This window comes from Sparus aurata, chromosome 8, assembly GCF_900880675.1.
Source record: "Sparus aurata chromosome 8, fSpaAur1.1, whole genome shotgun sequence".
NCBI lineage: Eukaryota > Metazoa > Chordata > Actinopteri > Spariformes > Sparidae > Sparus > Sparus aurata.
In genome coordinates this window covers 26,068,785-26,095,430 of record NC_044194.1, presented here as the reverse complement: position 1 = coordinate 26,095,430, position 26,646 = coordinate 26,068,785, and the positions used below count along the sequence as shown (strand labels likewise).

Genomic DNA, 26,646 nt, shown 5'->3' with positions numbered 1-26,646 from the left:
TGATGAATTCAGTTTAAGAAGTAAACTTAAAAATTTCTGACGAGATGCTCAAACGTCCAGCTCTGTCCACTGCACTGCTGAATGATGACCTGATAGTAAGAGTTTTCTCCCTGGGCGATCTCAAGACATCTGTTTGTTGCTTTGTTTCTGATGGCTTGGCCCTGCAAAAGTTTGTTCAAGAGAGATAATAAATGAGAAAGTAGCATACATGCTCCAACACAACAACATTTTAAAGCAACTAAATGTAGCATCTGACCATTTATGACCTTGGCACCTCATACCAGTTGTATCCAAAAATACACTGTACTAGATTCACCTGTAAAGGGCTCTGAAGAAAGTGCTAACACAGTTGTTGCCAGATAAGGTCTTACTTGTTTGAAGTCCCAGTGCATGTAGAGTTTGGTTAGTTTTGCCAGTGGACACTCATGTAGAGTGGGAGTACTACCAGAGCCCGGGTCAACCAGGCAGCGGTTACTGTTATATTTGTGAGATTTAAGCCCTCCAATGATGATTTCACCATCTGTGTTGTAGTAGCAATGCTGTTAAATGGATAAATGTTGAGTTAAAATGTTGATTTATGGAAATCATTTCAGTGTCATTTTTTGGGATCGTGCTCTTAGATTACCTGTGGCTGCTGGAAGTGGCAATCATACAGGATGGGGATGTTTCCTGGAACGGCTCCCTGGTCCAAACAATTGCTCTTGAGAAGACTGTTCTTCATCTGAAAAGGTCCATGTCATGTTAAGAGTTATTTCTTTGTTATCACTGTGTAAATTCATTGATTGTGTTTTATATCCTTTTTAAAATGTTCAGTCATAACTTTAGCATGGTTGAATGCTTTAGGCTTTTCCACAGGATGTTAAACAGTGAGTATATCCAGTGAAGATGGAACTAATAAAATACAGCCTTGAACTGACTGTAAATATTTCAGGTACACTAATACAGTATATTGAAAAATGAACTGTTCCATCAGTAAATGAATGAGTGAAAATGGCCATTACCACACCATAACCCAAGATGTTATCCCATGTTTCCAGACTTGGATAAACATTGTCCAGGTACCACTTGAAAGGTTTACATTTCAGCTGTTCTCTGAGCTTCTTCCTCTTGGATATGTCACCAATATCGATTCCATGATTCTGTGTGTTATATACATATTAGAAGACGCACGGGTAACACTCATAATACCCATCATTTATAAATAATACTTAATAAGTTAATAACATTTTAGTTTTGGGTTTTTAAGCTTTCTATTTGCTTAATAGATTGTTTATAAAGCATTTAATTGTTTAACAGTCAAGTAATTATTGACTGAAGTTTAACTAATTATAAATGTAAATGTATTTATGATGGTCATTATAAAGTGTTACCCAGGCATGAACAATGCAAACCAGTAGTGAAATCTACATTCATCTAAAACAATAAATCTCATATTCATTAAGCTGAATATATCGGTGGCATCTTTTAGTAGTGCTGATAAAAGTGTTGTATCTTGTTGCTACTATCAATAGGCCCATTTCACAACAATTGGTGACAATATTGTGACGGTTTTAACACAATGAGCATATGGATGGACGGTAGATAAGAAGTGCTGAGGTTTTCTAAGTTTCCATTTTAATACTTTTAGCTGGCTGCAGAGAGCAACAACTTGTTACCATTGAATCGTCACCAAATTCTAATGAATATGAGTACAGTGTCCTATAGGATAAAAAATGCTTTCCAGGATAAAAGAGACAGTTGTCTAATAGAGTAAAACAAGGCCATGGACAGTTTAGCTGTAATGGAAAATGCACTCCCTAGCAAAGTGTGACACTCCTTGACATGTTTATAGATTTCTTACTGACTTGATGAGCAAGTTTAACCTATTGAGGTGTGACCCAACAAGCTGAACAACTTTTCCCAACATCTAGTGTGTCAGTACACATTAATGTAAAAGATGCCAGCCTTGATGAGCTTTTTATTTATGCAGTGTATTACTAATTAAGACTGTATAGTAAAAACAATCTTCAGAAATCATTGTGTTAACCTTAAGAGGAAGGTTCCAGGATATTAACACGTTCTTCTTGTAATCATCCAACCAAATCTCTGCAACCCTCAAGGCATTTCTCCTCACAGCAGGGGTAAGATCAAGAGCATACGGTTTGTGTGCCCTCTCAATGTGAGCTATTCTGGAGCAAGGTACAACCTCTACACTTCCTCCACACAGCCACACCTGGGCAGTCAAGACACAGATGTTATCATTAGTGATTGAACAACTCTTAAACTTTTGATGATTCGAACTCTCCTTCAGGTTATTTTTAAAAATAAATAAATTACTTAACAATGTTGGCTACTACTCACACGAATCCCAAGTTCAACATTTTCTCCACCGTAAACTTTCATTCCACCATCCAGCCCACCAATTTCTCCAAGGAATTGTCTGTCTGCCGCAAAGATTCCCATAACAGAGGGACTCCTGTCCAAAACAAACATTACGGTAGTACAACTAATGCTCTAACATTTGTACTGCCTTTTAACACATTGATGTTTAGCTACGAAGTCTTTCAGAGAAAATGCTGTAACGGATGCACCTTCTCAGTGTTTTATTTTCTGGTGCTAAACCCGTCTATATGTTCCAACTGCTGAATACCCAAAGGTATAAATGTAGCACACACACAGATCTTCAGGACAAGAAACCAAGTTCAGTGACAGCCCTCTATCTCTTTTTAAAATCATATTTACAATGCCTGCAAAATAGGTAAATGAGTGATTTTTCAGTGGACAAGAAAATAAGGACAGGATAGATAACATCAGTATTATAGAAATTTGCCAGTTTGAATCTAGGAGGCTCCAGAAGGATCGGACACAAATGAAGCCCTGTCTGTGACATTAGCATGTTGGCTAACGTGGCCAGAATAAATCAGTGAAATTTAGGTTCGTAAACTGTGTCCTAAAGATTTGTGTATGTGCTACCTTTATACATTTGGATATCTGAAGAGGCTGCTGAGCCTAGTTGCGTTGCCAGCTCGCAGGGGGGGTTCTGGTGCACATTCCAGCATTGTCCCCTGCCAGCATTCCTCACTTCAGGCCTGAAAGCCTCCCCCGATGGCCTAAAGTTTCTGTGCTAGCGGTGTACAGTAAACGCCAACAATCCCCTAGAGATCCAAACTGTAGTTAGCTAGCTGTACAGCTAACTTGGCTAACTAGCTAATGGTGACTACAATTACCAGCCGTTACATTAGCAACAAATAAAGCCATCCGTCCATCAGGAAACTCCCTAAATCATTTAGAGTTAAGACAGAGCAGCTGGAGGACATCAGCGGGAAGACCTTTTCTACATGAAATATGATCCAGTTTCAGTGAATTGTTAGACATTTTAGGGCGACCTCAGGACAATTTCCAGCTGTATGTATGGTAGCAAAGACAGGTACTTTAGGTCAACACATGATGTTTTTCTTACCCTAACCAAGTGTTTTTGTGCCTAAATATATATGGAGTATAAGCACAGTGCTGAAACCTAAAGAAATGTTAAGTTGCAACATATCATTGGTTTGCAGAAACATACTTGGATTTGATTGTGTAAGAATAGGTCTTCAGGGCGCAGAGCGGGAATGACTTTTCTCCTTGTTCCAAATCACTGTGTGCCATCAAATTGTTTTGAAGTTGTTATTTTAAGGTAAAATAAGTCAATAATGTTGCCTTTAAAAACACAACATTAGACAATAGACTGGGAGGTAAGCACTAGATTTTCCACCAACCTTACTGCAAATGTGTAAATACGTTTCATAGGATCTAAAATAGCTGGATGCTCCTTTGTATAAGTGTCTAAATTAACATTTTTCAAACTATTCTAGGTGAGGTCTGACCCCTAATCAGCCCACTCAGTTAAATGGCTAAATAAAACACTGCTTGTTCCACATACTTCCCAGGCTGTGATTCATCCGCCATCTTCACCCACTGTGGACTGAAGGACTCGTACATGCACCACAAAGCCCAGTCAAAGGCATGAGAAGCTGGTAAATATCTTTCCACATGTAGGTCATCAAAATGGACCTTATCAAACACAGGGGACACCACCACAGTCCTGTCAGCTTTGATCCTGGCCAGCAAAGGTTCTGCCCTGGAAGGTAAAAAGAAATAGGAAACAGAACGATTACCTCAAGAGGGGGAGGTAAACTTGAGGCAGAGAAGGAATTTAACGTCACAGCACTTCATTTACTCGTTGTTTCTCTGAAATTTACAACTTAATTTAAAACCTGTACATACCATCCCACTGTGGCTTCAATATGGGCATCCAAAATGGCCACAACATCTGCGGTGGCATGCTCCCAACCTGAAATCCGGGACTGGGACAAGCCCATTTGTCGTGTATGCCGCACTTGCTTTATGAGTCCAGGTCTCTCATTGTGAATCTGACCTATGTAATCTTTTAACTGTTTTCCAAGGTCATCTGAAAATGTAGTCCACAGTCAGATCTATAAATAAAGGAGTACACGTGACAGTAACAGCTAGATAAACAGCTAGATCATCTAAATACTTAACAAATCGATTATACTCAACAAAAGTGTTTGATGTAGATGTGAACACTGAGACATTTACAGTTAAACTCACTGTAAGTGCTGTGGTCATCTACCAGAATGATCTCTTTCAGCAGGTGCTTTGGAGTGTTTGTGATGATACTTCTTATTGCCCTTTTAATGACAGAAAGAGCCTCGTTTATGTAGATCAGCACCACGCTGATGGTTGGAAGGTCCTTGGGATATTTTTTTGTCAGACATCTGAATGGTGTGAGATGAAGTGACAGGTGTAAAAATTTGGTTCGAGTGTCAGTCACAAGTTGTTCAAGGGGACTGAACTGCAAGTAGAATGACCGAAAGGATTTCATCATTTGCCTAGATGTTTTACATGCTGCATCGTGTGCTGTAAAGTGTTGTGAGCATTGTTTGAGCCGGCATGAGCTGGCAAAGGGTGTGTCAAATTTATGTATTTCTGGCTAGATATATCTTTGTCACATTTAGAAGAGACATTTGGAAAATGATTCTACATATCAAGTTAAGGCAAACGTCAGGATATGAACAAAGATACCTGTGGTCTCTTGTGTCTGGAAGCTTCCTGTCTAGTGGTAGCTGGTTACTCAGGAAGGCATTGTATCCATAAATCTGAAACAGACCTTCAGCCTCCTTCTGTTCCTCCTCTGGCAGGCCGTTACCCCAATTCTCAAACAGGATGGAGTTTGGATATAACTTTGGCACCGCAATCGTCAGTGTTTGTTGGTCCAGCTTAGGTAAAAGTCCATTGCTCTTTTGACCAGAGACTTCTATCAGCTTTTCTTTAGTGGATTGTGTTCATAAAAAGACAGAGAAGGTTGGAAATGGAAATGAGGAGCAGTGTCATTCAGTTATACTCTTCTACTGGTCTCTCAGTAGAAGTTCAAATCTGTTTTGAAATTGGAAGATTTGGAAAGCTTATCAGTGCTGCATGCTGCATACTGGTTTTCTTAGTCAAAACAAATGTAATATAACATCCAGCCACCTAGTTTTCTATCCTCGTCAATTACAGATAACATTCACAAGATGTATATGGAGCAAAGTTTTGACTTGTTTTTCTCGATAATTTGACTTCTGAACTGTCCTATCGGAATATTAAATATTCAGTTGAGTTGAGTTGAGTCCAGTTCGTGACTGATTTCAAAACTTACCATAATCTCTAGTTCTTTCTCTTTTCCCTCAGTTTTTCTCCTTCTGTTTTATTTCTGTGTTTTTGAAATAGGATCATAAATCTTTGGGATATGCAAAAATTGTTTCACTCAATTTGAGATACGATCGACTGTATCAAATTTAGAAGCTGTATTCTTGTGCTTTTGCATATATTTCTGTTTTGTTATGTTCAGTCTGAATACGCCATTAGAGACTTTCTTATCCAGATTGGAGGGAAGGTTTTTATTAATGTCTTTTGTGGACAGGATAAGTGGGTGTCTTGAATGTTGAATTTTAACTTGCCATGGAAATTTTACATACAATATATTGGGGCACTTATCCTTTTATTTAAGTGTTACAACCCCTCCCTTTATGCTCACCATGATGCAGCTGATCACTTCCTGCAGGAGCTGGCAGTCAGAGAGGTTTGTTAGGGCAAGGTGCTGACACCTGGCTTGGCTTCTACCAAGGTTATAAATGCCATCTTTGTCTCATTGTCTCTCTCTCTCTCTGTCTTTCTCCTAGGCTCCACACCGCTACAGGTTCTGGGTTTGTCCGGGTGTATTCTTTGGCATTCAACAGCAGCTGACAGTTGCCAACTGTTTTGGGAGGGGAAATGTCAGGTTGTTGGCACTTAGCTGCTTCCTGTATGGTTGTAGGAGATTTAGGAGAGGTATTTGGTCCCTATCTGTTGTGAGCTTGATTGGACTTGACTGTTTTGTGGTGGGCCATATCTAGGGTATCTTGGTGTCTGTTTGAGCTTGTTAGGCTTGGCAGTCCTCTAATGGACTTGTGACTACTTTAGGCAGCTTTCGTCATACCGCCACCTTAGCATGCATAATTAACCCCCACAATTAACTGCATGAAGACTACAGATGCGTTGGTTAGCTAGCTTTAATGGTTGTAGTTAGCGTCAGGATAAGGGTCAGGCTCCTGTTCACCTGTTACCCCAGGTTGGTTACTTGTTTGGCTGAGGATAGCTTCCCTTGTGGAGAGTTTTATCCAGGATCATTCAGAATCTTCACTAGAGCAGTGCACCAAAGAACAACTTTTTAGGATTGCAGAGCACTGTGAAGTTGACATTCCAGATAAGTTAAAGGAGTGTGAAAACCAACAGCCAGTTGGCAGTCCAGTAACCTGTGTGGTGCCTAATCCTGAATGTTTGAACAACAGGAAAGCCAGCAGATCCTCTGGTCTGGTGAAAACTGCTGTTCTGGCTGCTCCAGTCGTTACATCTTAGAGCAGGGACCTAGGTCAAGTGCAGGCTTTTACTGAGCTGGTTGCTCCTCAGGCTGACTGCTTTTATATCAGATGGGTGGGTGTCTTTGGTAGGAGGTGTGGTGCAGGTTCCCATTAAAATCCTAAGAGACACTGGACCACTAAATTCTTTCATTCTTTAGTCTGTTACCATTTTCAGCCAAAACTGACACTGGTATATGTGTAATCACACTCGGGGTGGGTATCAATGCATCGAGTGGTTCTTAACTGTGGTCTTGTTCAGGGGGAGGTGTCAGTGGGTGTTTGTCCCAGTTGCCTTTTGAGGGTGTGCATATGATTCTGTGGAATGATTTGGCTGGTGACAAGGTGTGGGCTGATTGTGAACCTAATGTAGTGAAGCTGCCTACATTCCCCACTGTGGTAGGGCCCTCTGTGACAGTACTGCACTTGGGTTACATTTTCCCAGCCTGTGCCATCACCCATGCTGCCAGCAGTGATGCAGAGTGTCGTGGAAGTGTTTGGAGTTGCCCGATTCTTTGCTGGTTGACTATTTAGCAGGTTCTCAGGCTGAGCTATTGGCATAAGAAAAGGCTGATTACTCTTTAACTGAGCTGTATTGAGTTGTGCCAGCATCAGAGGTGAGGGATGCTGCTTCTATTTCCTCCTAAATTATCTATTGGTTTGGAAGTGGCTGCCACATGGTAATGTATCTGTAGGAGAGCCAATCTTCCGAGTTGTTGTCCCTTAACTGTCGCAGTAAAGTGCTCCAGATGTCACATGGAAATGTAGCAGGTCATCTTGGTGTCTGTAAAACCTATGACTGCATATTGCAACATTTCCTATGGCCACGCTTAAAGAGAGATGTTGCTCTTTTCATTAAGACGTCATACCTGTCAGCTCACTGGCAAGCCAAATCAGGTTGTTTAACCTGCTACAGCCTACAGCCAAGCATCCCCAGTGGGCAGCCATTTGATCATCGTGTAGGTCCCCTGCCTCAGTCCAAATCTGGACACACACATTTGCTGACTGTAATGTGTTTGGTTAGTAGATGTCCTACTGCTTATCCACTTCCTAGTATTACAGCAAAGGCAGTGGTTAGTGTTTCGACCCAGTTAATTTTAGTATTTGGCATCCCCAAGGTAATACAGTCTGATAAGGGTTCCAACTTAACATCCCATCTGTTTGCTCAGGTGCTTCAGGAAAGTACCGGATTCTGTCCGAATGAGCTGGTGTTTGGCCATGAAGTGGGTAGCCCACTTGCAGTTTTGCAAGATGGATGTTTGCCAGAGAATCCACCTCAAAATCTTATAGATAATGTCAAAGGCTTCAGACTAAAACTGTACAGAGCAGGTGGGCTGGCTAAGCAAAACCTGCAGAAGTCACCACATAAGCCTAATCAGAGGCTAATTAGGTGGTCACTGTTCCTGCAGCCATATAACTTGAACATCCGACACATTAAGGGAACTGACGATGTAATTGCGTACGAACGGTCTTGATTGTGTAGTGTCAATTGTTCAATGTACAAGACGAAGTGGGACCTCGTTCTTCTGTAGGGGGATTTTTACGACCCCTCCCCTTGTGCTCACCATGATGCAGCTGATCACTTCCTGCAGGAGCTGGCAGTCAGGGAGGGTTGTTGGGGCAAGGTGTTGACACCTGGCTAGGCTTCTACCAAGGTTTATAAATGCCAGCTTGATGTCTCTCTCTCTCTCTCTGTCGCTCGCACGCAACCGGTTCTGGGTTTGTGTGTGTTTTCTTTTGCATTCACACACCTCATTCATCCACACAATGCATTCACTACTGATGCTGCTACTATCCACACCCAATGTTTTTTGTAGATATGTTGTTTAAGTCACAGTAAAACATTTACATTGGCGATTAAATCCTGACTTGTCTCCCCACATACATTGAACCAGTTTGTGACAAGGCTATGTAATTCAACACATGTAGTAACTGTAATTGCTGGGTGGATTGTTCGACCAAAGGATGTTAAAGGGCATATAGTGATACCTCTTTCATGACTCTTCCGCTTTTGTTCATAGTTCTTTACTGTATCTTGAAATTGTCTGCGCGTCAGCAGTTCCGGAGAAAGAATCAATTGTTGTATCTTATTCCCTATGTCATCAAATACTGGCTCTTTGGGGCGTGAAGTGTTGGCATTTGACAGTCAGTTGTCTTTCTCCAGACTCACTCACTGCTCCTTTCAGTTTGCTGATGACAACTGATAAATCCTGCATGCTGCCTTTTGACCTGTATGCTGAAGTAGGCCTATATAGATTATTGACAATAGTGTGAAGAATCACGTTTGAGTTGGTAAATGATCAAACATGTAAGAACACAGTCCTGTTCTGTTAAAAAAAAAAAAAAAAAAAAAACTAGATAAAAACCCACACATTAAACAGATTGCTGGTGTAGATGAAGCCTCTCTAAAGAGCTGAAGTCAAGTACAGTCAGTCATGTCTGGTCCAATGCCAGTTAAAACAGTTAAATGAGGTCACCCAGCAGGAGATGTTTAGACTGTCAATCAGGCCTCTGCTGTGAACTGAATGTTGTACAGTCAACAATACAGAAGCTACATTGTAAAACAAACTAGTGTGATTCCTCCCTCCCCCCTCTCTGCCTCAGTGTAATCAGTGCTCCGGTGGAGTGGGAGGTGATAAGAGGGCAGAGAGTGCAGAGACAGGAGAGTATAAGATCACACGAGTCGCAGCACACTTGCGAGGAGTGTTCTCTCCTCACCTTTTCTTTCTTTTTTTTTTTTTTTTCCTGTGCAAGCATGTTAGGTGATGGGGTTATGTTATTTTAGTTTGTTTACCGGTGGTTGTTATTTGTGTTTTGTTTTTAGGATTAGTTTCTATTTAGGTAGTCTAGGGGGAGACGCAGGGAACAACAGCCCACTGCATGCTTTTGTTCCTTTTGTCCAGTATCTTCAGTCCACTTGTTTGTACCTGGTTTGCTTTTGGGAATAATTTAATAAAAGCTTGTTTAATTGTTTACCTCGTGTCTGGTGTTCTTTTTTTCAAATGTTGCATCCTCCAACACCTTTTGAGCCTTAGTTTTGACTTTTATAAATGGAGGTCATAACAGTCATTTTAGGGTGATTAAGTTGCAATTAACTAAATGTATTTAAAATCTACAACCACTTTCAGCTACATGACTTGTTTGTGCTTGTAGAGTAATTTATCATGTCTTCCTCTTTTATTACTTGTTACCCATTTAAAAACCTCAGATTTTTGATATATATCAACAATATGTAATAAGTCTTTTGAAGTTGTGTGGAAATCACTACTCACCCAGATTGTTTAGGGTCTGTTCAATCCGGTCCAGTTTCCTCATCACAAGCTCTTGATCTGTGGGTCCTTCTGGAAATGACTTGTCTGCTCTCCAACTCGTCATGTAGAAGAAAATGTATATGAAGAGTAAAACCGGTGCAATAATTCCAGCTTTTCGCAGATATGCCTTCATTGTTGTTTCTCCTGAAGGCTCACGCCAATGTCATCGTGTCCTCTGTGCCAGCAGTTCCACACTTGACTACTCAAGTAAAGCTCTCACAATATTATTGCTCCACAAAACCTTATCTTAAAGATAACAATTCCTAGGTTGTGCAGCCTAAATCACTACTTCACTTGCCACTTTAGTTTTACATTAATTTCACACATGTATAGTTAAAATCAAAAGAGCATGGTTTTATATGGCTCAGGGGAAACACAGTCAGTACACTGCTTTTAAAGAATGCTACAGTATGTGAATATTTCCCTGTAGTGACTTGAAGGTGGAGAGGCGGAAATTTGACACTATCAAGCAAACAATATAACAAGAGGTTTCAAAGTACACTTAAGTATTTACTCTTACTACAAGGCTTTCATCCCCCCTTTGAACTTATGTTTTATTGTATGGCTTTCAATGACAGTCCATGTAAACAGGCTCCAAATGTATGACATGATCTTGCATTAATGACAGCTTGATTCTATGTGGATACATACAAGTCTTCATTAATGGCAGAATTGTAGTGTACACTCTGAATACATTTTACAGTTAAAATTAAATTGATTTTATTTATTTTACAAATTGTCTAAATGGTAGAATTTCTTACCTTACTAATTTTTTGTTTTTCAGTTTATTTTTGTGATTAATTATATACTCTAAAAGCTTCATGCATCTGAACTTGGAATTTGTCCTCATTTAGCTTTGCAGACCAGCATAGGCTTCATCAGCTGTTACATTTTTGAGCTGTATTGAGATCTGAACCTAAACTTTACCCCATTGTTCTATTAATGTTGACTAGTATTTAGAAATCCTAGCCAAGTGCATTTTCCCTGCAGACAGCCAGTTTAGAATCATCACAGCATGACATGCAACCTTGAAGGTGTGCCTCGGCTGATTTTTTACAGCTATGATAAACGTGTAGTAAAATAATAAAGCATAAGTCCGATTGAGATTACATTTACAACTGGAGAGTGTTCATAATATCTACAGACATTTTAATGGCAACATATCATAAAATAAAAACAAGAAAACCTTTAGAGGACATCTTTTTTTATTTATGTACAGAATATAGTTGAAAAGCAATCAGAGGTACTATCCTCTGGCTGATGTTGGGAAGTTCTCGCCAGGTCGTTTAATAGCTGACAGTCTTGGCTGGCTTCGTCTCATCCAGGTCAGCCTCCAGAAAACGGAATCTGCGGTGGCGACGCAGAATCTCGATAGCCTTTTGTTCTACAGTGGAAGGAGTGATCCCAAGATCCTCCAGACCAGGAAGTCCTGGATACTTCAGGTCTGTTGTATGAAACTAGAAAATAAAAATGCAGTGTAGAATTAGAATTCGCTTTCTGATGAGAGGGTCAACAGTTACAGGTGCAGAGCAAGGTTCTCGCAAATTCTTGGTTTCTTACCCTTTCGACTTTGTCTGGGGTTGTCCAGGGCTCAAATGGGTTCATTGAGAAAATCTGAGCAGCAAGGCTGAGAAGAAAAAACAGAAGCCAACACATGACTGTACAGTGGTATAAAACAACTGCACCCTTGTAAAGTTTTTGATAAGAAGTGGTTCTGTAGGGGAATGTTTTGATGAGTTTACTTTGTTTGAATATCACGTTCAATCAACACATGTACACCACAAACGTGGGGTACCTTGTGGAATAGGATCTGTGTGAAGCTCAAACCCATCTGTGTTATCATAGCACACATGAACCTAAAATTCAACCATCCTTTGCAGTACATCTTCACTGTGGTTGATTGCTTGAGTCAGTTACATGACAGATAACTTGTCTTTATAAAGCACTTACTGATAAAGTGGACGGGGCAGAGGGTAGGGCACAAAAGGTCTGTGTGCCACGGCATAGATGTACTCTACCAGGTCATGAAGGAGGTAACGGTTGGGGCTGGACAACAAGAGAAACAGGATAAAAACAAATATGAGAGAAAGTCCTCATCACGTAAATTTGTGCTCACTAAGAATGCAAATCCGGTGCATGCAAGGGACCAACACATCCTGACTCAGTGTTTCCATACACACATACACTTATGATCCAAGAAATATTTTTTTTGATGAGCACATACACTTGAGGATGAGCTACTGCTAGTGACATGGATTTTGTTTTCCCCTTAAATGTACTAATCAAGCTACTTTCAAGCCTGAAGTAAAACTCTGTCAAATGCACCAATTACTTTCTTCCTCCGTACAAATTATGGTTCAGAATCTTTGTTATGTCAAAATTGTTTGTGTTTCATTTTCCCAAACTGTTGGCACAGGTTTTGATCACTTACCCAACAAGTGCATACGTCTTTCCATTAGCATCGGGGTCTCTGACAGCATTGATGATAGCCTTGGCCACATCCACCACCTGCGGAGGAATAAAGAGAGAGGCTCAGCTACAGAAAGGCACCAAACACAGAATCAGCCCTCAGGAGCTGCTAAATTATTTGTTTTTGCTGTCCTGGCATTGTAAACAATCACATCCACATTTGAATGTTAATTCTACCAGTCACACTGCCAATCATTGCTTTGGGGACTTTGAATTTATAAAAAGTAAAAAATATTAGAATGGCTGTATCCTTTGAGCAAACTTACATGAACAGGCTGCTTCACAGTCTTCTTCCCATTGGAGATGAGTGGAATTGCATTGCCAAACCAGCGCATGTCTGAAAAAAAGGATTAAAGTCTCACATGAGCTTTTTACAGGTTAGCTGGTTAACTGGTCGTGCTAAACAGGAGCACTTTAACACTGTGGAAGAATGAATTGGTTATGATTTAAGCAATAGAAAGAGTCTCTTCTATATAAAAACAGGTAACTGAAGTGTTTTGCCAATTACATTTTATTGAGTGTGAAGTGAGTGAAAACAGTTGATATTAACAGAGTGTGCCTTTAGAAGGCAGGTGATTCCAGACGCACAATCAACTGTCTTACTTGCGTAATAGTTGAAGAATCTGTCCTCCCTCCCATAAACCTCAGAGGGCTTCATGATGATGGCATCAGGAAACTCATCCCTCACTGCTGTCTCTCCTACAGCCTGTAAGGAAACATTATTCACACATTTATACTAGCTGTTAAGGATACTGCATATACTTGATGTATTACACCTAAGTCTACATGGGATGTAATAATTGACTACATAACAAACAAACTGTAGTAAGTAAGTCATTTTAAGATGCATAATGTTTCTCAGTCTTTCCCTCTTACGGACACTTCTTCTGCTATCAGCTGCTCACTATAGTAACATTCTCACAAGTGGAAATTCTATGGGCAATGACCTGGCATATTCAAATAGTGAGCCTGTCTAAGTGGAAGAGACTGCAGTGTTTTGGCCAGCAGCTGCACCTGGTGAATGATATGTTTTTGTCTCCCCCTAGTGGCAAGATAATAATAATAATAATAATAATAATAACAACATGTATATAGTTTAGGTTTAAATGAGTATGTAAGTGCTTTAAATAAGATTTCAAAATATCAAGCTATATATTGTATCATGATATCCGCTAAAAATATTGTGATATTATTTATAGGCTTAGCCATTATTTATACAGATGAGCATTCTTTACTCTTTCAACATGTATATACTGTACAACAGAAACATGGATGGACATCTAAGAGAGGTGTCCACCATGTAGAGAAACAGCAGCCCTCTACCTTGTTCCTCAGATATTTGGACGGGCTGCGGATGTCAGCGTTGAGGTGTGACATGTGGATGAACTTTGTGATGCCGGCCTCTCTGGCTGCCTTGGCGATCTGCTGAGGGATGGACACGAAGACATCCTCAAAGCGATAGTTCCTTTACACAGAAAGAGGGAAAATGCTTGTGTGAATGTAAATGCTTACCTACTATTTCTATACTAGCATCTTCAAGTCATGTTAAATGAAAAAACTGTTCCTAGTGAACAACATAATATAACATAAATCGGATGTCTTAAGAATTTCTTTCAGTCTATACCTTGTCTCCCACTCTCTGCCCACTAGGTTGATGACAACATTAGAGTGCTCCAAAGCCTGTTTAATGGAGTCTTTGTTCCTGGCATCCCACTCCTGCAGGAGGAAAGATGCATTTCAATTAAGGCTTTAAATGTATAAATACATGCAGATTAAGGATTCCACAATGCAGGAGTGTTGTAACATTTCAGCAAGATCCTGGCATCCTCTGGATGCATCTTACCATGAAAATGATCTGTCCAAGGTCACCCATGGGCCTGAAGTACATGAGGTCATACTGATCACAGCGGTGAGGGACCACAATCTGAGAGCCCATCCGACCTGCAAATGATCAGTATGTCATACATACAGGGAGTGGTTTAGGGCAACTTGGAAATTCATGGCAGAAATACATAAAACATATTTATTATATTTATAACATATACTAGTCACCCTGAACAACCTGCTCTTGAATATCATTGTCTGTGTCTATCTACCACTAAATACCATGAATTACTAAATGCAAATCACAGTAAGCTAATGATAACACCATATGTCAGCCTCACAGCTTCACTGCCACTTCCCTTGTTTAACAGCGAGTAGTTTTGCCATAATAATTTTGCAGCAGTGAATTAAATACATCATCAATACATACGTCACATTACTCCCAACAATCAAACAACTTCAGAGTACAACTTCAGAGTAAGACCTAAATGAGAGTACATGTTGACAGCATCTCAGACAGCATTACGATATAAGATTGTATTCGAATCGTGATGAGAGCTCATGTGGGATATTGGAACACAGGGTGTGCTGTTCATAAGCATAAACTCATGAAGCAGGGGTCTCAAATATGCTATCGTTTTCAAACTCACCCAGCCTATTGACCACATATCGACCCAGAAAGCCGGTGGCACCAAACACCGTCGCAGCTATTCCACTGGAGGAGGAGCGTCCTCCTTTCCCTCTGGGGATGACAGCATGGTGCAGCTTCCTCTGCTGGACTGTGGTGACAGCAGCGGCTGAAAACACAGCAGGAGAGCAGCCGCCTATTGAGAAGAGAGGGACACACCGTCAAGAGTTAAGATACACTGAATCAAGTATTTATTTTAGGTACATGTTACCAAATTTAATTATGTAATAAATCCCCCCCATCATTACTATGCTCTTTTTTGTTTCCTTCTTCTGTTTTTTGTTTCATTGCGGTTTGTGGTGTTTGAATTGAATGACATGATTTAGGGCATTGGGCAGGCGCTATTTTGTCCAAAGTGACTTACAGTAATTCAAAGATACACTCATACACTGATAGCAGTGGCTGCCATGCAAGGTGCAGACGAGCACATCAGGAGCAGTTTGGGCTTCATCATCTTGCCCAAGGACACTTCAACATGCAGACCACGGGAATTGAACCAGCGACCTTGCAATAACAAGACGCTGGCTCTACTCTGTGTAGATAATTTACACAGACCATATGAAACTGATCATTGCAGTGCAGTGATATTGTGTGTCACGATTTCTTTGCATTTTCTGCTTTGATTACATTGTACTTCACTCCATCTCTAGTCTACAAACGACAAACAACCTACAGACTAGGGGAAATTACTGTACGCACTGACCAGATGAAAGTCTGCAACACAATAGCAATAAGACATCGTCAAGGGTTGGATGCTTTCCTACAAACGATACAATTCCCATCAGGAACCATGGACTGTGCACCGGTACAATAAAGAAAATAAGTTGATGTGATCCGTACACCGTTAGCAGACAGGAACTAACGCTAGCTTAGTGTCACTGGTCAGGCACTTATTATTGACAGCGTCGTTATTTCCAATGCCCATTACACTAAAACAACGACACAAATAGTCGGCATTTCATTCTTTGTTAAGTTTCAAGAATAACATCCTATGATGACATTGATGAATGTCATTTTTTGTGGAAAAAGCGTACGTTTTGAGTCACTATAACAGACGTCATGTTTAAGTCGGCCACTGTAAGTAAAAATGGCTGAAGTTCAGTCTGACACATCGCATTAACCTTATCATTTCTTATTAACGCTAACCAAGAAGTGAAAGAGTTGGTTACATGGTCAGGTGGTTGAACTTATAATGGCAGAATTATTTACTGGTCTAAATATGAGCCTCTAACGTTGGCTAGCAAAAGCCCTTGCTAGCAGGTTGCTACCTAGCCGAGTTAGCAAGGTCACTCGAACCGACTGTGTGGTCTAACTATGAGCCTGTGTTAATATAGTATGTGTGTAAATGTATGAATTCAAAATATTGTCGTCTACCATATATATGTCATTATCAAATACCCACTGTGTTGACAGTACTCACTTGAAATCCTCGGAAGGACACTCGCAGGACGGCTAACCAGTGCCACGGTCGCCATCTTTCCTACTACGGCATATCGTGAGGGCCAAAATACGCGTACGGCACGCTAAACCCCGATAACGTTAGACTGAGCTGTATAATGCTCCTGGATTAAATGTGTGGTCGTAACGAAACAAAACAAAAAGTCTGTATGTTAACAGACGGAGGTCTTTTTGAAATGAAAGCACACGTTTAGCCATACATAACAATTTCAAATGAAGATGTATCAGATTCTCATTGTTGTCACAGATGTTTTTTTTTTTACTTTTTTAATGGCGCAGACGTATCAAGCCTTATTCATCTGATCATTTTTTCGTGGCATTTTTTGTTGTTGGAAATTGACATTTGTTTGCACGTTTTCACTGCTTTCTGTCAGTGTATGTTCGGATCACTGAGGGATTTACATTAAGAAACATTTAGTACATTTCCTGGTCATTTTGGAGGAGGTTGACCAGTTTTGTGTTGTCAATAAACAACATCTGTTTTTTTTTAGAATGTTTATTTTTTATTTTTTTTATAGTCCCTCTTAGTGAAGGGAAGGCCATTAGAGATCAGATGGTCCTTGGCCAAGAATAGGCAATGAAATGGTGTACGTCACCAGTGTGTTTATTATAATAAATTCATTATTTGATCACTCTTAAAAATATACTTTAAATTGACAAAATATGTTTGTCCTTATGATGCACTGAATAACTCAAAGTAGAGAGGGTCCAAGTCACTCCTGCCTCCACCTCTTCCTGCACTGAACAGAGGGTGGCAGCACATGTACTGTATGCAGCAGCAGGAACACTACTAACATACTGTATCTTAAATTAAATATAGCAATGCCAAAATACCAAATGTTGAAATAAAAGAGAAATATATAGTGAGATGGAATATGATAAATAATAATGACTGAATACAAAAAGTTCAATGTCATCAAATTATTTACAATTTAAATTGAACGTTTAAATCAGTTACTTATGTAGCACATGCCTGTGAAAATTTAAAAGGCTAATTAGCAGACAATTTTAAATTGGACATTTATTCTACTTTAAGACCATAGAACTTTACACTGCAGAAAATGATAATGCCTTGTTGCATTCTATAGTCTGTGGTCTGACTCAGATTTGAATACGGAGGCCTTAGTTTCATTTCAAGCTGAAGCACAAACATAAACACAACGATGGGGATTAAAAAAGCAATATCAAAGCATAAACTCCTTGAAACAACTTTTTATTTCATCATAAAAGACATAAAAATGATTTTTCTTGACTTTTCACATTTCAGCTACAATCCATTCTCGTCGGATCTCTGCTTGCTAAGCTAATAGATAGTGAGGGCACAAGTCTATCATCAATTTCAATTAGATCTCTGTTCTCAAATTAAAATTTTGACCAATTGTACAAAGAACATGTACATGATAATGAAACAACTGTTTTATTATGTTCTGTAACTGTCAGATAAAAGAGATCCTGGTGGGGTATTCTGAACCCTTCTCTGTGTGACATCCAACGGTTTCTAATCCAGGTGTACGCACACACAATAGTAAAGTGCAAGATTTCTAATACTGCAAGGCACAAACTATCAATAATGGGATTGTCTTTTTGTTTCTAATATAAAAAAATATTATGAATAACACAGACATACAAAATGTTTTCATACAGAAACAACACAACAAGTAAAACCTTGTCTAAACCCTCAAATATCTGAAATATTTTCTTTAAATGTGTTCTGTAATACACAGACATAGGAAATTACAGCAGTAATATACAATACATTCTATTACAAATACATATTTTATGACTGTTGAATGAAATTGTTGAACAAATATGAAACATAGGTTCAAATATATTCCATAATAAATAAATGAAATAACTAATAACCGATATTTCATCACCAACATTCTACAATTAAAAATATACACTACAATTACTCCTTTAACATGAATTTAAAAAAACATTTTTGGCTCAGCCTTTATTGCACACAATTATTTACTTTTACCCTTATGAAAGTAATGCTAAAATGTTGAAAAGAAAAAATAATAAAATGCAAAAACAACAATATGATCATTTTCATACCCATGCACTTTTTTTTTTAGGTCAGCTACTATGTTTTTTAACATGGAAACTGATAAAGTATAAGTGTGTAAAGTCTAACCTGTTTATCAAAGACTTCAATGCACAGCAAAGATTGGGTTCAATAAACAATACAGGAGATAGAGACAGGAAGTTGTGGCTGTGCTATGAACTATGTTTTAAACCATTTGACTTTTAGCATTTCTATGTAGCAGACACTGTGATGTCTCTCTTGTGACACATACGAACAAAATGTCTGCCTGCAACTGCATCCTGACTCCTTCGTAAAAAAAAAGATTCACTGGTTTTATGATTTCACTGTCATACAAACTCCAAGTTCCATAGAAAAAAATACACTTGACTATACCTAAAACAATAAAAAGGAAATGTCCCTCTTTGCTGAAGATCTGTGTCCCCTCTGTACATCAGTATTTTGTTTGATTAGCTGCTTTCCAACATGAAATTCCAAACCTTTCTCTGCCTCTCACCTCTCTAACATGTTGTTCTGTCACATCATACAGGCACAAACACAACATGGCAGTGTTTGTAGCAAATAAGAGTGTGAATAATCTTTACGTTTTCTGTGTGTGTGTAGAGCCAACAAAAGCAACCTTCCCTCAACCATCCATTTACTTCTAAGTATTCCATTCAGATCACTCTCAGACGGGATGTGGGACACGCTCCCAGTTCCCGCTTGTCATGAATGCAGCACAATTCCCTTTGTTAGATGATCGGGGGCAAACACTGAGACGGTTCCTGGCTATCCATCCTCTCTGTGACCACTTCCTCTTTAGGCTTTATGATGATGTGAACAGGCCTCTCGCCACCTCCTTCTTGCTGCTTGGTATCAGCGGAGAACTTGCCCTCATTCTCACACACCTCCTCCTCTGCTGAGGCCCCAATGGGCCGCAGACGTTCGGCGGGGGCCATCTTTGTTCCTGTTTCTGAACTGTCTCTCTTCAGCTTGTCAGTAGGGCTGCTCTCTGAGTTGACCATCTCTGCTGCAACATGGTGAAAAGGACATTAAATGTCAGCATAAGGTGAATACAAAACAACTCTATCGGTATGTCTGCAGCTAGCATCAGCTACTAGTTGTCTTTGTATGAAGTAAGTAGTATTTATGTGCTTTTAGCTTGCTTGTGGAAACTGAGCTCACCTCTATTGTCTGTGCTGGTTGAACTGTCGGAGGTCTTCGTCACTGTTGGCCTGGTTGGCCTAGGCCGAACTTTGTTGAAATTCCCCTCCAGGATCCATGCGTGCTGTAACCCCTCATCTGGAGTCATACGCTTGGTCGGATCCCAACTAAAAACACACACAGAAAAAAAAAAATGTAAGTCTGCAAGCACACATTGTTATTTGATCTTAGATTAAACACTACGGAAGCCAAACTTAATTGAAAAGATAAATCCATTTTTTTCAAATCCATTTAGAATGTGACAGAGATGTTAACAGATGTTTAGAGTGAACATACGTGAGGCAGCGTTTGATGAAGTCTAAGAACAACGCATCATTAGTTTTCAGCGCAGCAGACAGCTCCTTGGAGTTGGGTCTCCTCTTCTTCCCCTTGCTGTTAGTGATGTTCCTGGGGTTTCCTTTTGAGTCTGCACACATTTATCAAACACAGTGTTAGAAATGCCATTCCAGTCTCTACACTGGTGTACGAAAAGAAATAGGACACCAAAATGGAAGATCAATTCTCACCAAAGAACAACCTCCTCCTCGATGCAGACTGAACAAAATCATTTGGAGGCATTCCGAGAACCTGTGAGTTAAAATGTCAGGACATCTTAACACACTGAAGCAACTCTCAAAAAAACGTATACAGTATATTATGCATTTTAATTTGTGAAACTTTCAAAATAAATGCAATTCATGTGTGCACATAATGATCTCCTAGTCATACCTCCATGATGCAAGCTATCTGCTCAACCTCGCTCTCCCCAGGGAACAGAGGATAGCCTGTGTAGAGCTCAGCAAGGATGCAACCCAGACTCCACATGTCGATGGCCATGCTGTAGGGGTGACCCAGGATGACCTCTGGAGAGCGGTAGAAGCGACTCTGGATGTAGGTGTAAACTAATGGACAAGAAAGAAGAGGCAGTGAGGAAACATATTTAGTGACAGACTAATCAAGTGATTTTTTTCTGTAGCTGATAGCATTTATGCTATATTAAATTTACAAAAAACAAGCACAAAATGAGACATCTTCAAATGTCTTGCCTTGCCAGACCAACGAATGGGTCAAACCTCAAAATGATTTAGTCAACTGTAATTCAACACAAGGAAAAGTAGCGAATTGTTAAAAACCTGAAGCCAATTTTTACATGGGAAAATGCTTAAATGATTCATCAGTTACTGACACAATCGCTGAATTGTTTTTGATAACCATCAAATGGACTGGCAGTTTAACTTTATGTTTCCATGAATTTAAATGTTGGCAAGTTGGTTTTATTTATATTTTCACACACTGTCAAGTACAAAAAAATTCCCTCTGGGATTTAGAAGGGCAGGAGCAGAAATGTATTGAAATGGAAATACTCAAGTGAAGTACAGATACCTCAAATTTGGACAGTATTTTTACATTTTCTCTGCTCTTACCTCTTTGTTGTTCGTAACAGCTTGATCCAAAGTCCACGACCTTAATGTTCCCTGGTCCTCTCTGAGATAGAAGGATGTTCTCCTGTTCAAAGGGGGGAAGCGAGAACATTCAAATACGCTGCAACACTGCTTTGTTCCACAAGATGGTGCAAAATCCACATCCATTGTTCCGGGGACTCTTTAGCTGTAAGTCTCTACAGTATAGTGATTGATTGTGAAGGTGTGGTCCACATCAGGTTTTTATTGTCAGGACTATTCTTTAAATGCATTTCATGTTCTATATCCCAAAAATAAGTTCAGGTATGACAGAAGCTATAAAGTCATACCGGTTTGAGGTCACAGTGGATAATCTTCTCCCTGTGCAGCATCTGCAGGCACCTGAGCAGAGCATGGGTGAAGCGACGGATGAGAGCCAGACTGAAGCCCTGGAAGTTGTTTTTTTTTATGAGCTCGTACAAGTTCACCCTGAAGAAAGACACAAATTGTGATGTGTGGTTAGCTTATAATGTTGTTAGAACAGAAAAAAAAAACATTTCTCTCAATGCATTTTAGATTTTTTTCTATCCATGCACCTTGTTCAAACAAGAGTATGGAATACACACAATCAGTATACAGTATATAAATATACACATATATATCCCTTTTCTTGACTGCTGATGAGTTGAAACCACTGAAATACTTTTTCCTGCACACTGATGCTCACGTTGTATTTGTTTATATATGTATATGGTTATTCTATTTGTTTTGAGTATTTGACAGCTGGCCAATTCTTACATATTGCACCTTTAATCATTTAATGTATCGGCAGCTGATGCCACATCAGCTTGCGCCTATCGCTTCTAGGAACAACACCAACACGCCGATATCAGATACACCTTGAGAATACATAGCAGAGTGAGCTCAATACAGATTCATTTATAATAAGATGCACCACATTAACCACTTCCCCACGGTCCTCAAATAAACATGCTGAAAAAAGAAGGCTGCTAAGTTTAATGTCATTCTACGCTTCACATTACTCGTAATGAACCATCTGCTGACTGCCAGGCTCGTACTTGGAAATAATCTACGATTGTGCTCGCATTCACAAAAAGACAGAGTGAATCCTCCTGCTATTTGCTGCCAGTTGTGATAAGCATAAACTTCTTTAGGCTGTGCAACTGGAGCCTTCACACCATGAAGCAAGAGGGGGTAAGAGATAGGGCCCTAATCAAGGCCTTAACTAAAGGATTCGGTGACAGTAATGTTAGACAAGGTGGCAGCCCAAGACGTCCTCTAAAGGTCATTGAGCCGAAGTGATACATAAAACTATATCCCCTCAAATAGATATCAGTGGCAATACAGATGGCGAAAGGTACACAGGTGATCACTTAACTCCTGATTGACTGCAGTCACGTAGCATTAGAAGTAATGAATAGAGACAAGTGAGAAGTGCCTTTGATAAGAGAGTACAGTGATCTCACCCTGCTGTTGTACCTGAGGAAAGGTGGCACACCTTGAATACCTTTGATTAACAGATGAATTATTCAGTCATGTCTTTACAGTCATAGAGTATAGAGTACAGCGTGAGCATACTAACCCGAGGAGCTCGAAGGAGATGCAGAGGTGATTGCGGAAGTAGAAGTACTCCTTCATGTGGATGACGTTGTGGAGGTTGTCTTTGTCTTTCCTCTTTATCACGTCCAGGATCTTCAGCTCCACCAGAGCTTGGTGATGAAACCTACAGATTAAAATAATCCTGTGAGTTTGATAGTATTTATTTATGAATTTTCAGATTTAGCAGACCCGCAATTAATAAATGTAGGTATCCAAGTTCTGAGTGTCAAATTCTGAGAAATGGTAATAAAAACTAGAATACTATTGTCTCTGATAGGTTTCTCCCTGAACATCAATTCCTAAAATCCCTTGACATTTGTTAATGTCAGCGATACACAGTCCTCTTCCAGGAGAGATAAGATCTGTGAACACAGGCACTGCTGTGGCCGTTTGCATCCATTTTGTTTTCTGCATTATTGAAGTAGTGGTAGGACCCGATGTCTCCTGCATCTAACCTACAGGACTGGAGCAGTTGCTGCCACTGTGATCCACAGTGAGGAAGGACAGGTAAGATAACACCCTGAGGTGCCGACTTGTATCATGCTAAATCAGGATCTAAACCATTTGGCAGACTCCTAACATGTAAAATAATCCCGGTGTGGACATGTGGGAAAACCTCACAACGATGTATCAGATCTCTTATGAATGCCAAAAGTTGACTTCTTGAATGTGAGAAATAACTCATTGTACACAGCAGGGTTGACCAAAATGTTCTATTCGGAGGGTCAAAACTGAAACTGGACCATGAGCAAAAAGGCAAGAACGTATCATATCCTTTTATTAAGATGCAAAATGATACGAAGCCCGAAGAGGAAAATAAGAAAATCTGCAGATTTTCAGAGGCTGATCTAAACTGTTTTCTCTTTGTGTTTATGACTTAAGAACAAGTAAAAAAATGTTTTAATGGGATCTTTTTTCAAGGTGCCTTAAAATGTATTATTCAGTTGCCTTGCAGGGTTTCTGCAGGACTAGGATTGAATGTTCCCTTCAATTGACTTCATGCACAAAGTGTCACTCTACATTGTAAATTTTAAAAGTTTACAATAAGTCTGGATATCAATTACCTAAGAATTACCAAGTAAAGTAGAAGTAGTTAATGAAATTTAACTTGCATGAGCTATAAAGTTTAAACAACTTAGAATGTAAATTTATTAAATCTTGATTAAGTAAATTTTCTCTGTCAGATTTTACAGTGTAACTTCTGGCTCAGATTCTGAAAAAATATTAATAATTAGAGATCCTACTTATATCAAGAGCATTTCATCTGTACAAAAATAAAAGAGAATAAAAAGTGATTCATATTATGATTTCTTAAAATTATCTTGGTACAATTTTTTTTTGTTGCAAGCAAGTGTGTGAAGTACAATGCAAAATCCAAAGTGATTTTACCTAAAAAATTGAGGAAACCAATTACCCTTAAAATTTTCAAATAAAGTAGACTAATAATTTTAAGTTGTTAAAACCTTTTAGCTCATACAACTTAAATGTTATAGTCTACTTTACTTGGTAGCTGAGGCAATCGGTTTCTTGACTTTTTTAAAAGTGAAGTCAACTTTTAAAATGTACAACGTATTGTGTCATTTAAATGCGAAAGTAACACAGGATGAATTTTGTCATAAATATGCTACATTTGAGGTGACTTGGTGTAAATGCAATATATAAGTGTCATAATTTTGGGTTTACATGTACCTCTTCTTATTGCGTATCATCTTAATGGCCACGAGTTCATTGGTCTTGTGGTCCAGACATTTGAGGACCTGCCCAAAGGAGCCTTTCCCAATCACTTCAAGCACTTCAAACCTATAGCCAATGTGGTCATGCAGCACCTGGAAAAGCAAGAGCAAGAGTACATAAATATTTGAGCAGACTTCACTATTATGGACTTAAGAACAAGTGAACAAAAATGTTTTAATGGGATCTTTTTTCAAGGTGCCTTAAAATGTATTATTCAGTTGCCTTGCAGGGCTTCTGCAGTACTAGGATTGCATCTTCCCTTCTGCTTTTAACAAAAAAATAACAGCAAAATAAACTACATGAATAAATCAAAACACCGAACTACAGGAATAACCTGCAGTGTGTGGAGCAGCTACAGTACTGACTTTACTGTGGCTTTAAAGCCTGTGACAGTTGAGTCTCGACAGAGATGTAAGAGTCAAGACAATGGTCAGTCACTCAGTCTTAAGCAGCTCTTTCATTACATATGGTGTAGTACACAACTCCCTGTTGGTCACCTGGTTTATACAAGACAGTTAAGCCTGTTGTCAGAGAGTTTGATGAGCTCAGTTCAGTTTATTGTAAACAGAACTTAACAATGAATTCAATCCAACAGAGCGGTGCGTGCAGCTGCAGGATTAAGGTCATGTCAAGGCATCTGGTCTTGTACAATTCAGCCGGGAAGCCTGAGAGCATGATTGTGTGTGTGTGAAATGAAAACATTGTGTCCTGACATTTTCATCCTATTTTCTTAGTTTGAAATTATTTCAGTTTAATTTCTCTGCATGGTTTTAGACATGTGAGGTTTACTTGGTGTTCCTTGTATAATGGTAGAATGAAACATTGATACACTTATTCCACTATTGCATTAACTACCTCATTAGTTGTGTTTTCTACTAATGCCTAAAACTATCAGCTGCTGCAACCTTCAGAACGTCATTCATTCCTTTAATTGGTGAAAAGCACATTCATCTTGATGTGAGTTTCACAGACACCCTAAACTTAATTCTTTGTTAAGTATGGAAGATGACAAAAAATAGGATTAAGGACTACTTGATCACTGAATTGTTCCTTTGTGTAAAACTGTTTTCATGCTGCTGCCTTGGCAAAGACTCCCTTGTAAAATAAATAAATGAATAAAATTGGTTCTTAGAAAAGGCTGACATGAAATCTGAATAATGATGGAGCCTTTTATAGAACAATAACAAACACAACAAATAAAAAATGTGGATATTTTATACAGTATGAATGAAAGCCAACATTATTTAAAATTGCTTTCAGTACATAATTCATCAGAATTAAAAAAAACTCTTTGTTGGTGCATTCAAATGTCTCTGGCAGATGTTATCATCTAAGATTTGGGGGCAAAACAGCTTTTTCAGTGCAAGATGCTCACACATATCTTTCTCAAGATGTTTGTTTAATGTTTGTAGGTCAGGCCACAAAGCTGTTTGTTGGCAATAGCAGCTGACAAAAGTTCAAAAGCTCTTGAGACAACAAATAACTTTCTAAACAGTTTCTGCTTGTAAATACTACCACTGAGCATTGCAATGACATAACTACATTGTGATAAACCACCATTGATTTGATGTCATATATCAGGATATTTTCAAGTTTTTTCAGAAAAATCATTTATTCAACAACATGAATTGAACATATGTTAAGTAAAAATAAATACCTAGGGTACCTGGTGCAAACATGTAAGCAAGCTGCCCTAACGTTACATTAAATCACTGTGCTGCCTAATACTTAACTAGACATGCAGACACTAAAGTGAAGGCTTTGTGCGTCACACACAGATGCAAAAAGGCTCTGTTGTGCTGTATGACAAAGCAGCTTCAGTATTTGATGACCTTGGATGAGAACCAGTGCCTAACAATGTGTTATTGAAATGTATTAGCCAGTTAAATCATTGCAGGCTGTATTTAAGATGCAAGATCATTTCATAAATATTTTAAAATATATTTCATATATATTGAATACTTTTAAATATACAGTGAAGTATTTAGTAGGTGGTCCC

At 39.1% G+C, this 26,646-nt stretch overlaps 3 protein-coding genes across 6 annotated transcripts in view; all 3 read right to left on the bottom strand.

The window, feature by feature from the left end:
* On the bottom strand, positions 1–10,408 carry LOC115586117 (probable polypeptide N-acetylgalactosaminyltransferase 8). Its single transcript, XM_030424894.1, has 11 exons — positions 10,187–10,408; positions 5,065–5,308; positions 4,591–4,757; positions 4,246–4,429; positions 3,902–4,099; positions 2,341–2,455; positions 2,027–2,212; positions 1,002–1,139; positions 626–721; positions 372–539; positions 1–161 (listed from the first exon to the last, which is right to left on the bottom strand). The coding sequence occupies exons 1-11, from the start codon at positions 10,356–10,358 to the stop codon at positions 27–29; spliced, it is 1,803 nt and encodes a 600-aa protein (XP_030280754.1). The 5' UTR covers positions 10,359–10,408; the 3' UTR covers positions 1–26.
* Positions 10,409–11,412: 1,004 nt separating this feature from the next.
* On the bottom strand, positions 11,413–16,783 carry ndufa9a (NADH:ubiquinone oxidoreductase subunit A9a). The gene is made up of 11 exons (XM_030427202.1): positions 16,627–16,783; positions 15,169–15,342; positions 14,538–14,635; positions 14,319–14,410; positions 14,018–14,159; positions 13,298–13,400; positions 12,961–13,031; positions 12,657–12,733; positions 12,176–12,271; positions 11,786–11,852; positions 11,413–11,682 (listed from the first exon to the last, which is right to left on the bottom strand). Exons 1-11 carry the CDS (start codon positions 16,679–16,681, stop codon positions 11,512–11,514), a joined length of 1,146 nt encoding a protein of 381 aa, XP_030283062.1. The 5' UTR covers positions 16,682–16,783; the 3' UTR covers positions 11,413–11,511.
* Positions 16,784–17,861: 1,078 nt separating this feature from the next.
* dyrk4 (dual-specificity tyrosine-(Y)-phosphorylation regulated kinase 4) overlaps positions 17,862–26,646 on the bottom strand; it is a 35,447-nt gene continuing 26,662 nt past the window's right edge. For 3 of the 4 annotated variants that reach the window (XM_030426941.1, XM_030426943.1, XM_030426945.1), the window contains 9 exons: positions 24,603–24,739; positions 22,897–23,037; positions 21,644–21,782; positions 21,318–21,399; positions 20,623–20,795; positions 20,421–20,481; positions 20,191–20,320; positions 19,876–20,021; positions 17,862–19,720 (listed from right to left, as the gene is read on the bottom strand). In XM_030426941.1, coding sequence (XP_030282801.1) covers positions 19,443–19,720; positions 19,876–20,021; positions 20,191–20,320; positions 20,421–20,481; positions 20,623–20,795; positions 21,318–21,399; positions 21,644–21,782; positions 22,897–23,037; positions 24,603–24,739 — 1,287 coding nt within the window. In that variant the 3' untranslated portion in view covers positions 17,862–19,442. The remainder of the gene's footprint in view (positions 19,721–19,875; positions 20,022–20,190; positions 20,321–20,420; positions 20,482–20,622; positions 20,796–21,317; positions 21,400–21,643; positions 21,783–22,896; positions 23,038–24,602; positions 24,740–26,646) is intronic. The other variant, XM_030426942.1, reaches the window with a different exon arrangement.

Excerpts from the sequence above, each read along its gene's own strand:
- ndufa9a (XM_030427202.1), bottom strand. The coding sequence starts at position 16,681 with ATGGCGACCGTGGCACTGGTTAGCCGTCCTGCGAGTGTCCTTCCGAGG. Across the intron at positions 13,401-14,017 it reads CCAAATATCTGAGGAACAAG|GCTGTAGGAGAGACAGCAGT; the intron begins GTAGAGGGCTGC and ends GTTTCCTTACAG. Across the intron at positions 11,683-11,785 it reads CCCCAGACAAAGTCGAAAGG|TTTCATACAACAGACCTGAA; the intron begins GTAAGAAACCAA and ends TTTATTTTCTAG.
- LOC115586117 (XM_030424894.1), bottom strand. The coding sequence starts at position 10,358 with ATGAAGGCATATCTGCGAAAAGCTGGAATTATTGCACCGGTTTTACTC. Across the intron at positions 1,140-2,026 it reads CCTGGAACCTTCCTCTTAAG|AATCATGGAATCGATATTGG; the intron begins GTTAACACAATG and ends TATAACACACAG. Across the intron at positions 722-1,001 it reads ACATCTTGGGTTATGGTGTG|ATGAAGAACAGTCTTCTCAA; the intron begins GTAATGGCCATT and ends GGACCTTTTCAG.